Raw genomic sequence first — 15,135 nt, forward strand, 5'->3', positions numbered from 1 at the left:
CTTATACTATATACACTGCCTTATACATAGGCAAGGATACAGCATTGACCTGTCCCCTGATGAGTGGTGGATTTAAGCAGGGAGTACACAAGTCTCCTGCAGCACTAGGAGGGGTCCTTGTATGACTTGGTGAGGGTGTCTCTCTCTGCTGAACTCCTGGCACTTTAGTTTTCTTGCCAGCCAGTAGGGGACAAACTTCACCAAAGAATTCCTCAGCACTTGGATCCCAGATAGATTCCAGCCCAAACATAAACTCACAATGTGTAAAAGATATTTTCACCCTTGTTTACTCTTAATATTCTGGTTCTTTAAAGAAAATGAAGTATAACACATTTATTAAAAAAAAGTATGTTGTGTTGCCTGCTTCTGTTTACTATATACATATATTTCTTATCTAATCTTGTCAGAAGACAATTAACTGATTAGTGGTTTATCTGATATCACATCCTTCCAAAGTTCTGTAAATACCTACCTTTAAAGAATGCAATTCATTTCTGTAAGATCCAGGTTCCATTTCAGTGAAATGAGCAGTAGAACATGAATGACAGAAGGCATCAGTCTCTATTCTTTGCCAGTCTGCCAGATCTGCAGAAACTCTGTGCTGCTACAATAACACTGAGCCCCCAGTTATCAGAAAGTGAAATGAGGAGCACTCAGATAAAAGTCTGCAGGTAATGAATTATCTGAGTTATTTTCAGAAGCTACTGGTGTTTGCTATTCAGCAATGTTATTAGTGCAACTAGAATTAGCTGTAATAAGATCAGCACAATTCTTATTAGCAGTAAACACTATGAGATTTTTTCAAAGTAATTTATGTTTTTGATGGGTGATGTGCTGGCTTTGGAGAAAATGTACTATTGTGTTTTTAAATGCCATCAGTTAAAACTTACAGAACAACTTACTTGAAACTGATGAATGTGAGAACTTACTCTGTAAACATACAAACTTGGAATGCTTTAGGTAATCTTTTGAGATACTGTAATGCTTTTTGTAGGTTGAGACAATGAACAGAATACTCAGAAAGAATGTGCACATTCCTTGCACTCAGGAAGTGTTATTCCGTTCCCTGTAAAGGGAAGAAATGAGAAATTCTGCCAAATAGAATACTTTGAGGCAGATCTGTTAATTTCCCAAAGGCCTGTAATCTGTGCCTTAGACCTCTGTGGGTGGGTGGGTTGGTTAAGAATAAGTAAATTGGGTTTGTTTGACACATTACACTGAGCCACTGGAAACTGATTTAAAAAAAAAAAGTCAGAATCAATGTATTATCTTTTTAATAGTAAGAAAAAATAAACTAAAAGTGAGAGTTTATTTTAAAAGTTTTCCTATTTTTTTTAAATCTACAGACAGCTAATATTCCTGTATCAAGACATCCTTTCTGCACCTGTTATTGGAACATTAAATCAAATTTCAGTTGTCATGGCGGTCAGTAATCACTAATAAATAAGGATATGTAGTTACATATAACCACACATCTTCACAAAGGACTCTGAGCACCAAGAATAAGTTACATAATTTCAATCACACTTGTACTATGCATTAGTAATGTTGATGAGTGCTTAGGTCTTTTTCTTTTGACGAAATTATCTTCTCAGGGAGTGAACCTCTTGTGGAACAGAACTGACTTGGTAAGATGCCACAAAGAACAGCAGAGCCAGGTTCTGCCACTTTGTTTTGGGCAGTCTCTTACTCACTTGGCAATGCATCTTCACCAAGAAATGAGATTGCTGTATGGCAAGCACCTAAATACAGTTTTGCTGTTACTCCCCTTGAAAGTATAGGATGTGCTATTTTAAGTACTCCTCAGTATGCTTTTTCTAAGGCAGCAATACCAATAGTCAAGTTGTAAGGTTTGATAAAATTCTCTTCAATTTCAGACACTTGAATTTTCTTTTTTAGATACCATTCTACAAATCAGGATTATGTGAAGCATATGTAGAAAGACAAGGAGCTACTGTAAGTGCTGGAAGACATCTCACTTCTTTAGACAGTTACATCTGTCTGTGACTGCTGTTGACAAAGACAAGTATTTTTCACAGGGCAAGCAATTTGCTCTACAGAAGAGAAAGTTCAAAGTTTTAAAGAAAAGTCCAGTCTGTTGTCAAAACGTATCTCATTAATCTGAGTATAATAAGTATACTCAGTCAGCGAAAAACCTTAAGAAACTCCCTAAGCAATTTCACTAGATTCCTCTGCTGTAGTGGGGTCCTAATCCTGCTTAAAAGCATTAACATTTAACCTTGATGCAAAGACAGACCAAAGAGTCCTTCCAGTGGTGTGAAGCAAGAGTCTTTCCAGTGGTGTGAAGCTACCCACATGTCCTGTAGGTTCTGTTGATGAGGTGTTAGAGAGCTGAATATTTCCCCACTCATGTTTTGTTCTCCCAAGCCCACATAGGATTGGGTGTCTCAGAAGCAAAACTGAAGCATAGAAAAGAGACAGAACCCAGAAGCATAACAGCAGTTCCTGTTTCAGGCCATTCTGCATATGCTTTACTATCTTTTAGTATGCACTATTTGTGGGTTTTATAGATGTATGTGTGGAGGTACTGAAATTGCTAACTCACAAAAACTAATTGCAGTCAAAGCTCTGGCACAGCCAGTTGTAGGTATTGCTTTCATGCAGCTATACAGTAGAGTCAAACACACAAGTAGTATCATACATGAGCAAAGCTCTGTGCATGTTGCTTCAGCAATTGCAAGAGGTCTGGAATTTCACACAAACTTAAGTTTTGTTAAGTTAGTTTTGGAAGCTGTGGCTTTTGTATGAAGATATGTAATAGATAGCTCTATTGGGGGGAAAAAAAACTTAAGTGAATGGAGTTATAATCCCTATGAAAACATTAAATGAATTGTAGCGCACCATACTCCAACAAACCACAAAATCTAGATGTTTAGATCAAATACTGTGCTAACTTGTAGCTATATAGATGAAAAGAGGAGTAACTTACACTCAGATTTGACTTAAAAGTAACAGTATCTTTGCTAAGATTCTGATATAAATCTTTACAAAAGATGCATTAAGTATTTTTTTTTCCTCTTTTCTCATTGATGGTTTTTAGCTGGCAGCACCACAAAAAGTTAATCCAGCCATCCTCCAAAATTGTCTCTCCTACACACTTACAGCTAGACTTACACCTAGGTGGAACAAAGCTGGTCATCTCCTGGTGCAAGGTATTCCACACACTCAGATTAAGAATCAAGCATTTGTTTTTTTATTATTGCAGTTACTTTCCTTACTTTAACTACTATATTATTTCCATATATCTTTTCTTTAGTTACATTTTAATTGCTTATTTACTCCTTTATTTAAGTTTTAAACCTAAAAAAAAAAATTAACATCTTTTTTATCTTTTCCTCTTTATAATAGACTAAGTTATTTTAACTGAACATAACATAGGGAATTAATCATTTCCAAATCAGATATTACCACATAGCTGTTCTGCTCACAAAGAAATGAGATCACACAGGCTCTCAGCTATACTAAGCAAAGCATTTGCACTGCTCATAGGTTCCCAGCTATACTAAGCAAAGCGTTATGCAGATTGGCCAATTAAACACATACGGGAGAAAAAAATAGTCAAACTCACCCAGGCAGGGAAAAGACTCTCCAGCTATACAGCACTCCTTCCCAGAAAGTAGCCTAAACCCAAGAGATACTCTATCTTTGATGGCTGGCCCTTATATTAGCCCAGCATGGCTCCATCCTGGGTCCACCCCTTCTGATCATGTGGGGAGCACAGATGCAAACAATTTGTGCTCCCTGAATCAGCCATACCCCTTCACCAGGTGCTCAATCACCAATTCAGGCTGTGACCTAACAGTCCCCCTACAACAGTAAACATCTTCTAAGAACATCATCTGTTTTTCAGATTTGTGCTTTCATCAATAGAACTGCTAGGCTTGACTATGTTTTTCTAGTACAGAAGCATTTTTCTATCATCTAACTCTGTATAGGAACTGCTGAATCATGGCCTGAACCTCCGATTGATCACCTGAGGCGAGCAATGAGTCAGCTATGGGAGCACAGGTGAAGGCAATTCATCTGTGCTGCCAGAAGAGGTGGAGCCTGGCTCACCTCTCCTAGACCCATTTAGGAGCTGGCTGCCAGTAGGGGAGGACCTCCTTTGAGAGGTCCCTTTTTTGGAGTTTCATAGTGAGCCCAGGATATGGGTATGCATCGTCTCTATTCTGTTTTGGCTTGATAACTGCATACCTAAACTCTTTGGTATATTTCATGACTGTTACATCTGTGTGTTTGTTAATTATACAATCTCCTACTCATTTTTGTTCTTCTAGATAGAAGTTCTGTTGCCTGACATCTCTATGTTGTGTATTAAGATTTCAAATTACTGAATTATGGAAAAATAGGTGTTTCAGATGCTATGGTGTGTTCCTACTAAGTAAAGCTGTTGTGTAGATCATTCAAAATATACAATGAGGAAAGGGCTATGTACTGTTATTTCTAGCCACAGTATTAGCAGTATCTTTCTTTTCAGTGTCTTCGAAGCATACAGATCTGTGAAATCAGCTTATTCAGTAATAACAAGTAGAAGGCTAGGTAGTAGCTCATATAAAATGCAGCTCCAGTGAAACTTTAGCAAACAATGGCATGCTCCTGGTGTATGTAGCTTGCTTAATCATGTGTGCATTGCTAAGTCTGGCAAAGTTCATGGTAGGTGTTAAAATATATAGTAGTACTACACAGCTTTGATTTTGAATTTAAGAAATTCATGGACCTTATAGTCAATTAATAATATTTCCATGTGTAAGTTCCTTCTCGGAAGAAAAAGAAATCTGTGAATTTTTATCCATTAATATACTTTTGTCTAGCTTGCTTTTTGTTTAAGATGCTAATGGCTTAGAAAATAATATTTATTTATTTTGCATTATTAAGGAAAAGATTTTTTGTCTCAAACAGGAAGGCAAAATGCAGTTGGTAAGTACAGCTTTCTGTTAGGAGTAACCTTGTGTAAGTGAATAAGGTGTAGTTATGTGAACTTAAGGTTGAAATGATGCCTCTATCTTATTACAGCATAATATTTTTTCATTCTGAAGTAATCTCAGACAAAACAGCCTTGATGGCAGACTGTTTTTTTCTATGTAATTGTTGTCAATTTGTCTGAACCCTTGTAAGATTACACACAGATAAGTAGTTTTTTTCTACTATTAATCTATAGCTATAGATTAAAACCTATCATTAAAATATTATGATTATAACAATTAAATGCACTGGCCTAAAATTACAGCGTGGAAGCCTAATCATAGTAATAGATAGGAGAAGGAACAAAACTGACTGTTTGCAGTTTGCAAAATTAAAGCATGCTGCTTAACTATTGCAGGAAATACAAAACTAAATTTATTTTTAAAACTCTGGTATAAAAATGAAAGATTACATTTTGGGGTATTGAATCCAATTTACAACAGGTGCATATTTTGGCATCCAATTTGCAGCAAGAATATATATTTGGAAGTGTAATACTTCTCTGCACCACAGGTGGGTGAATGTTCCAGAGAAAAGTCAATGAGTGCTTGCCCTGGTCAAATGTATAGTTTCAAGTTCCCAGTTGCATGGATGGCCCTGAGTTCACAGGGAGATGCATAGATTGCAGTTAGTTGTTGGGTTTATTTTCATTCTTAAAATGCAATTTTTATTTTCATGCTGAGATCTGTTTTTTAAACTCAGTACTTTAACCAGTAATGGCTGTAAATAATCATTTGGTTCAGCAGCTTAACAGTTGAGTTATGGTTCGGAACAGGACTTTGGACTTTCAGTTTTATTTTAGTTCTAGACATCAATGTATCAGAGAAGCAGCTTTGCATCAGTGTGGAGGCTTGCTCAGTCCGGTTACCACCCCCCAAGGTATAACACAGTTCTGTTTTCTATGGCTGTATTTATCTTACTACTCTTTATCTTAATTTCTGCTAGGTGACTTACAATTAGCATGATGGGGATAGAATGGCTTATTTCTGATGTATTAAGAAGTAATCACATTGACTAACTATATAATCATTAAGTATGTAACACCTGTGTTTTTTTATATTGAGGCATTCCAGCAAGCATTCCAAGTATCTTTGTCATACAGATTCTAGACTACTTTCTAAATTTCCTTCTAACAGTCTTTTGTAAAAGCAAGTCACAATCTCACTGTAATAAATAAACAGCTTTGAGTAACATATTAGAAGTGAAGCTGCAGGTAATATGTCAGCACTATGTATAAGGTAAATGGATGTGTTTTTTCTGGAATTTGTTGTTTTCTATGCAGCTTCCAAAACACAGGAGCAGCCTGTTGTGCATCTTTGTAAATGGCTTAAGAAGTAATGGCTGAGGCTAAAAATTGGTCATGTCAGTACATCCAAACATACAGAGGCATATTTGTTAGATTTTCTGATTATTTTCCAAAATAAGTGTTTTGGATCCAAAGTATTCTTTTAAAGAACAGAAAAAGTAAGATTTCTTTTGTGACCTAATTGGACAGCATGAATATTAAAGCTGTCCTTATGTCATTTTGGAATTGGATTAATGGGAGGGATCGTGGTGTGGCTTCATTGTCTGTTTGACTATTTGAATACTTTTCTAAAATAGAAATTGACTGATTTTCTTATCAATTAAGAAATGCAAACCATGCTAGAGCATAGAATGAGAAAATGTTTTTTAAATCTGTGTTAGGTTGGCCCCAACAACCAAATTTTTCTTTTGTGAGAATGTGTTCTAATTCTGTTGCTGGCATCTTGGCACTTCATAGAATCGTAAAATGGCCTGGTTTGAACCAGGACCACAATGATCATCTAGTTTCAACTCCCCTGCTACGTGCAGGGTCACCAACCAACAGACCAGGCTGCCCAGAGCCACATCCAGCCTGGCCTTGAATGCCTCCAGGGATAGGGCATCCACAGCCTCAAATCACTTGATCATGCAGAGTGGCTTCTGAAGTTCCTAGGCAGTCAAACATGTTTTTTAAAATTAAACTCAGAAACTCTGCATGAAAGTGAGACAGTCCTTAGTTTGTTTTGTATTCTTATTAACACACTTAATATTTAAATTTCACTGATTTCACTTATTTCATAAAGAGTCTGTGAGAGATGAATGAATAATGTATAAACTTCATTATATTGTGATATACAATAAGTGTTCATATTTAAATTCTGTACTACTATAGAGATATTTGCAAATAACTTTTTTCTATTTTAAGCTGGAAGATTTTGATATTTCAGCTAACGCCATAAAGCTGTTTGAAAGCAATGAAAACACAGTTATTGATGGTCATTCCATATTAACCAACTGGTGCTATGTTTTGCCAAGGTAGGCATTTGTTTAAATTACAGCAGAAACAAATATTTCTTGGAACATTTGCCATTCAAACTGTAAATTCAGTGCTAGTGATAAGAACACATGTTTTACATTCACGAAATTTTCCTTCTAGGTCTCAGTGTTATGGAAAATGTGAAAGAAAAACGAGTGAATCACAATTATGTGTTTAAACATCATTTCAATTTTAGTACTATTTGCTACTGTTGTAATGTTACTTTTCTTTGAGTATAATTGTAGAAGGAAGTGTAAATTTAAAGATAAAAATATTTTCATCTCTGTGACAGACTGCCTCAATCCTCACCTATGGCTTTCATCATAAGTGTCAGAAGTCATGATATGTTTTAATTTGCTCTACACTCAGTGGTAGTGGGTATTACAGATGAGAGCAGTCAGCCCTGTAGGTTCCAAGCTCTTGTCTATATTTCAGGAAATGTTGCTTTTGCTCTGTTATCTTATGAACTGAAGATGTTAGTTCTTAAAACTGGAGAATAATAATGCTTTAAATGCCAAATAATCATGGAATCATAGAATCATCAAGGCTGGAAGACAAGGTCATCCAGTCCAACCATCTTCCTGTCACCAATAATTCCCACTTAACCCGTGTCCCTCAGCACAAAGTCCAAACACTCCTTGAATACCTCCAGGGTTGGTGACTCCTCCTCCCTGGGCCCATTTCAGTGCCTGATTCTCTTTTTTTTTTTTTTTTTCAAATGAGCTTTATGACATCCTTTATAAGCATTTTTTCCACCTGTGCACAGCATGAAAATGGGTCAGATCATAAACATCAGCCGTAGAATTCCTCCAGGATCTCCTTTCCACTCATATGAAGAATTTCAGATGCACTGGAAGGATCTGGTAAAAGGCACTGGTTTTGTATTTTCCCTCTCCTCCTTATGTTTAATATAAACTTAAATTTGTAATGCACATTTGTGGGGTTTTTTGTTTGTTTTTTAGTATGGATATATTCTTCCAGAGGATACTGAGGGGAGAGAAATATACTTGAGTGTTTACTTCAAGCCAATAGGGGAAAGGTTATTTACGTATCCTTTGAGAATATTTTTGTTCCACGTTCTCTATCACTCTGCTAGCTGAGACCTAAATTTTCATTTTTGAATGCTCCGCATTTTCTTCTACAATTTCACAGAAATCAGTGGAATTGTATTGTTAGTCAAACTGAAACAAAAAATTACATCTGTCTGTGCTAGAATTTTATGCTAGAAATTATATGCTAGAATAATAGGAAGTCAAATAGGTCAGGTTGCTTCTCAGCTTCTGTAAATATGATATTGCCAATCTAAATGGTGCCTTAAAAGGAACAGTTAAATTAACACTATTTCTGTAAAACTGTGGTGAGCAAATATTTATTTTAAAGAGATTTTCTTGCTAGGAAAGACTAGATTAAAGGTTATATACCATTATCGCAGTAGGGTAGGATGTTTGAAGTCCTGTAAGTTTGTAAGCTTCGGTCACTTAAAGTAGATGCTTTTCTTCAACTTTCTGGAAAAAAAAAATCTGTAGACATACTTCATATTTTTTTCTAAAGGAAAGTGATTCATAATTGTGAAAATACAAAGAACCTTGTTATGCATCCCTGAACACTATTCAGGTACCCTCTAAGATGCATTCGGAGTCAGCCAGTGCAGTATTTCCCTAGAACAGATTCAGAAGGTGTATTGAATTCTTTTATTTCTGATGCAAAGGCTAAGTTTTCACATCTGTGTGGATTTCCAGTAAGGATGTCAAGCAAAGCACTTTATGCTACACAGGAACTCTCCCGGACCCCAGTGTGTGTAAGGTTTTTGTCATTTTTTTCTTAATAAAAATACTAATATCATGTATTCTGTTTCTGATTTGAAGTAAGCTTTGTGATATTCAGAACTCAGTGACAGCATGAATGTGTGCTTTCAACAATGATCAAGTTCTTTTTAATAAGTGTGTAATGTGTCATTATTTTACATTGTTATATTGTTGTTCAGTTGAAAAATACATTAGAAAGGAAATTAGCATTAGAATTAGTGTTATAGTATTAATTTGTTGCCATCAGTATTTGCTGTTCTATCATCCTTATTTTACAGTCAAGTTTCCAGGGCTTTCCCACGCTCCTTCCAGAATAATAAGTTTTAAAGATATTCTGCAAATTATTAAAAAAAAAAAAAGGAAAAAATTAAGTTGTATAAACTTGGGCATTTAAAAGCACTCCAGCTGCTAGATTTACTCCGGCTGGTGATGGAGAGGAGGCACAACACCCTTAATTGGAGTTTTAACAAAGACTGAGACTCAAATTTCTCGGGCAGCAGTATGTGAAAGAAGTGAAGTAATTAATTCTCAACAAAGAATGCTGATAGAAATTGCAGAGATTTTAAAATACTATAATCCTCTTTCAGAACACAGTTCCTATTTAGGTCTCTTTAATGATCAAAGCTAGGATGGTTTCTCCTTGTCATCTGCAGTTTTTATAGGCATCCAGACATCTTTTGTTCAAAATACAGGTGCTTTTATTAGTCCTAAGAGCCTATCAGACAAACTCCCTGCAGACCCCTTTGAAAGGGCGTTGTCCAGTTGAGAATCACTAAACCAAAATAATAACAGATATTTTACATGGTCTGGTAATGGCAGGACAAGGAAGAATATTTTAAACTACAAGATGAGAGATTTATATTGGCTGTTAGGGGGAAATTTTTCACTCAGGCTCTGGCACAGCTGCCCTGGGAAGCTGTGGTGCCCCATCCCTGGAGGTGCTCAAGGCCAGGTTGGATGGGGCCCTGGGCAGCTGAGCTGGTGGGGGGCAGCCCTGCCTATGGCATGGGGTGGGACTGGGTGGGCTTTGAGGTCCTTTCCAACCCATACTGTTCTATGATTCTGAGTCAATGATAGTATCTGTAATTTAAGACTTTCCTTCTGAGAAATACAATATTGCAGCATAGTTTATAAACAACAGAAAAACTAGGAAAGGAAAAAATGGATCTTCAGTTATGGTTACAAGAAAATATTATTCAAAAATACAGGCAGTTATAATTCAAAACAGGATTTTGTATAGTTATATATTGTTGAGTGTATCATATGTATGGTATAGAGATGCATTAGGTGATCAGATTTTTTAAACCCAGTTAATTGAGTTTAGCAGCTCTCCCTATATTGCAGGAAATACAGTCTGAGTCTATGAAATTGGCTGGAGAGATGGTTTGTGTAGTATCCCTGACCCAGACACCTCCAAGGAAACAGGCTTTGGCTAGCATTTCTTCCTCACGCAGTAAGGAGAACAGCCACTGGATGGAGCATTTGATCAAAGAGCCAAAACCGCACACTTTCTCAAGTAGCAAGAAAAGTGCAGAAGAGATCAGCGTTGAAGCAACTGAGAAATTAATCAGTAAGCAAATACCTGGAATATCAGAGCTACCACTTTGGAAGTCCTTAGGAGTGCCTGGAAGCTCTGCCTTTAAACACCCTCCAAAAAAGATTAGTAAGATTATACCAATTTTCAAAGGAAGGTTAACACAGATGAATGGAAACACCACAAATCAAACTGAGGGGAAGGAAAGAAAAAATGTTGAAAGACAATCACCGGTAAAATGTGCTAGATCTTCTATGTTGACTGTTTGCAAGTCCAGCTTAGCTGGGGTTTATAAGCCTGCTACTCACAGCAGCTCACTTCAGATAATTACTGAGAAAGCATGTATAAAACAAGATGTATCTGTATTTCAGTGGAAAACAGAGTCCAGTGGACAAATGATTAATTCTGACTCTTCCAGTAACTCAGCTGCAGGTTGGAGTTCATGTGAAGTCAGTCACAATAAGGCAAACTCTCCTTCACTGCATAAGAATGTTAGGTCAGCGCTTCAGAAATCTGATATCAGTCCAAAACTAAATACATTTGCATCTTCCACTTCCAATTCAAGAGTGGGAAAAAATTTTGCAAGTCAAAATACCATACAAGTTCTCAGGAAACAATACCAGTCAAAGAAAGTACGTTTGCAGAATTGTAAATTAGAGAATGAAATGAGAAATTCCAGTTTATTACAGCAACAAACAAAGAAATCAAATGAAGGACGAGGGTTAAATATTCATGAATCCATCTTAAGTGATACAGTGTGCATTGACAAAAATGATGAAAGCAAAGCATCCTACTGTTCTAAGAACTGTATTGCTAAGACAACCTGTCTTCCTTCCAACTCTGTCTGTGAACAGGTACAGTAAAGAACAGTTGCTATCACTGGTTCTCACAAAATCAGCATATTCTGAGATAACACTGAGTGATAAAGAGGGTGACTTTCATCATGTTCTGCCATCATTCTCAATAGAATTGTCTAAAATTATCTAAAATTTCTACCACATGTATTAATGTTTTGAACCAGTGTTGTTCTGGAAGGGAAGATGATTTACTTTGACCTCTGAGACAGACAGGTTTTTTTTATTTCAGGCTTTTAAGGTGGAATATCTAGTTTCAATTTCTTTAAAACTGTTCTATCAGTCTATCAAGATTTGTTTAAGGGTGAATTTTTCAGTGTTCAGTTATTGTAAAACCATATCAATGAGCAGTCTCTGGAAGGAATCTCAAACCTCATTGTTTGTGTGGTGCTGACTGCAGAGTATATAAAGCAGTGCTCTGTTAGGCGAACATGGAAGGTTTTGCAAATATGAGTTTAATCTAAATTTTGCTAAAAGTACAAATCACAACACAAAGGATTCCTCTTTGGTATAAGGAAAATAGTCTCCAGAGTGAGAGTAGTTAAGCACTGGAATAAGTTGCATGAAGAAATAGAACTATTATCTGTTCAGTTTGTTAAAACATGACTGGGTGAGGCCCAAAGTAATGTGATCTAACTTTGAAGTTATCACTGCTTTAAGTAAAAGTTGCAACTAGATGACCTCAAGGCATTCTCTACAATCCGAATTTTCTATGATTTTTACTGTATTTTGATAATACAAATAGCTAAGCTGATTTCAGTACAATTTTTATGGGCATGATGTCCGGCAGGTAGGACACATGGATGAAATGTGTTGTGCTTCTGTTTTCACCTATAAAATGTGATGTGATGTGTTATGTCCTGGCATTTTTTACCGTTCCATGTGCACAGTTTTTTAGACTTATTAGTTCCTAAGTGCCAAACCACTGGGAACTAAGGGGCATAAGATTTTTTTGCCATCTAACAGACACATTTTAGCTTCTAGAGTGACAAGACATGAAGCAATTTCTAAACAGGGTAAGTCAGGATATCAATATGAAACCTGGTTTGAGGAGTAGTGAGACTATAATTCACGCTGCTAGTGGTAGACATTACAAATACTTGTTGGTGAGATCTGATTGACAAAATACTGTTGGTGTTTTTTTTTCCAATGAATGTATAAACTTCTATACTTTAAGATGTCAGATATTTGTTCCCTGTAGACATGTGATGAAGCAGTGACCTCAAATCTGATTCATTCAACGAAGGAGAGCAACAGGGAAGCATCTGTAAAGAAAGGCTCTGCCAGAAAAAGACAGGTAAAAGACCTACACGCATACACCCTTAGTCCAATCTACAAGAACTCAAATTAAGAAATAAAAAGGAAAATATAAGCTTTATCATTTTATCATGTTCCATTTAAAACAGAGAAATAAAAAAATATTACTGAGCCCACTCTTGGCAAAAATGATCAGTTATGCTGGTATTACTTCAAATGTGCATTTAACACTCTTGTCTCCTGCAGAAGTTAGTACTAGAACGAAAGCTTTAATGATGTTATATAATGTAAATATGTTTCTGAAGTAGAATTGTACAGACAAAAGCTCTATCTGTCTGGCTTAACTATGGGTATTCTTATTGGCTGTGTAAATGTTACGTGCATGTTACATGCTTGAATTCAGCATTACTTAGGTAGAAATGAACTCCTAAAGGCTATTTATGAATCAGTGTGGAATTTTAAAATGTATATTTTCTCAATTATTTAATGTATTTCAGATGTTTTATTACTAGGAAGGACAGCAGCAATTAAATGGGTTCCTAATACCAATTGTTTTTTGACCTTTTCCTCTAAATTCTGTTCTAATGACAATAGTGTGTAATTTAAAATCCTCTTAATTTTTTCATTACTCTTAATTATTACTTGTATTTACCTCTAGGCTACACTTCTGCTTCTCAATGTCAGTCCTTCAAAACTCAGTTATATCTTCCATTTCTTTCCCTTTACAGTCACATTCTTAATGCTTTTACTGTCTAGAAATTAGGCTGATCAGTAAGGAGCAGGTCTAAAGCCTCTAAAGCTCAGTACAATTGTATTTTCTTACACAGAGATGTAAGTATTATCTGTGCTAATAGCCAACAGAACGTACTGTGCAATCACTCTATAAAATAAGTCAGGAGGCGCAAATGTTGCACACACTTTTCTGTTTCCATCCAGGTTCCCTTGCCTTTTATGTTTTATCTCGAGCAATCAGTGACCATTTGAGGTCTCATTACCCATGCAGTATGAAGGGTCTTTGTACTTTGTATGTCGACCTGAGAGCCCTGCAAGCTGCTTTAGGGAGGTGGCAGCAAGTCCTCGCTGGCTGCCTGCCATGCCCACACTGCAGCAACACTACTGCTGGCAACGGTGAATTGGGTGCACAGATGAAGGGGAGCCTCGGCTGGAGGCTTGGGAACACTCAGAAATTTTTTAGTTGAGCTGTTAGCTTGTATTACTGCTTTGTTGTTTTCCTGATTTTTTTGCTCGCTTGTTTTGTTAACAGAAAGAAGAAGCCTCCTCAAAATTAAAGAAAGTCAAAAGAAGTAAGCCTTTTATTTAGGATATAATGAAGTACTGAAGAGAATTCTGGGTATGTTCATTATGAAGTTAAAGGATTTTTCTCATTATTCAAATAATATTGCATGTCTGTAATAACCTTTGTATTTTATGGGTTATGATATCAACTGTCTCCAAAGGAATCACTTTTACTAAACAACTGGTTTCTAGAACAAAATACAGAGGTAGCAGAAGCCAAGGTTAACTGGAACAAGAAGCCAAAGTCCTTGGTTTCTTTGGACACCAGCAAATAAAGCATTGCTTTATTTTTTTTCCTTTTGTTACAGACAAAAGCATATTCTAGTACTGAGAACTTGGCTTTAATTTGTATCTTTGCTCTTTTTTTAGACTAAAATAAACTTTTTTTTTTTTCTGCTGCTGCTGAGTTTTATTTGAACTTCAGCTAAAGTTAAAACTATAAACCATTACAGTGGGACTACAGTGGTTATTTAATACCACTACATGAAATAGGGTAGCTAAATGCTTTTGTGGTGCCGAGATCTAATCCAAGGACAAAATGGCCTGTCATACAAAATGAAAAAAATTAGTTTTATGGCCAGATATTTGAACCCACAGCATGGATTGTTACTGGTAACTGTCTTGCAGAATAGAATAAACTTTTCCTAAGAATATTAAGGGTGCATATAACGTATGAAAACCACTAGTTTTATTGCTCTAGTAGCATATTGCACATTATTAGGAGAAAAATATGCAGGCAGGAGCAAGCCTTTCCAGTTCACTGTTTTAGAGATATGTAGAAGTAGATTTATTCAGAGAAAGACATTGGTGTGTGAACAATGATCACGTAGACACAACAGTGCAAAAATATAAGCACAAATCAAATAGAAAATATACAAATTAAAAAAAAAAAGCAAAATACACTGTGTGGCTCTTAATCTGGCTTTTGGCTTCAACAATAATGCTAACAAGTAGCCAAATACACATGTTGTCTCTGAGATATACTTTATGTCCTTCTATTCTTAGTGTTGATAAATTCTCTCAGGTGAATGTTACTATCAATTGTCTTTCTTCCTGAAGGAAGTCTGCTGTATCCATAGAACATTT

The 15,135-nt window shown here is 36.1% G+C and overlaps 1 protein-coding gene across 1 annotated transcript; it reads left to right on the forward strand.

Annotated features, from left to right (window-relative positions):
• Nucleotides 1-537: 537 nt before the first annotated feature.
• On the forward strand, nucleotides 538-14,074 carry LOC306945181 (uncharacterized protein C18orf63; the record flags this gene model as incomplete). The annotated part of the gene is made up of 13 exons (XM_079533886.1): nucleotides 538-671; nucleotides 1,347-1,425; nucleotides 1,900-1,956; nucleotides 3,062-3,173; nucleotides 4,897-4,938; nucleotides 5,786-5,862; nucleotides 7,193-7,302; nucleotides 8,070-8,166; nucleotides 8,266-8,351; nucleotides 8,918-9,101; nucleotides 10,453-11,496; nucleotides 12,698-12,793; nucleotides 14,018-14,074. The coding sequence occupies 13 exons, from the start codon at nucleotides 538-540 to the stop codon at nucleotides 14,072-14,074; spliced, it is 2,175 nt and encodes a 724-aa protein (XP_079390012.1).
• Nucleotides 14,075-15,135: the final 1,061 nt, after the last annotated feature.

The sequence above is a fragment of the Tetrao urogallus genome (assembly GCF_951394365.1).
Source record: "Tetrao urogallus genome assembly, chromosome: 3".
Classification (NCBI taxonomy): domain Eukaryota; kingdom Metazoa; phylum Chordata; class Aves; order Galliformes; family Phasianidae; genus Tetrao; species Tetrao urogallus.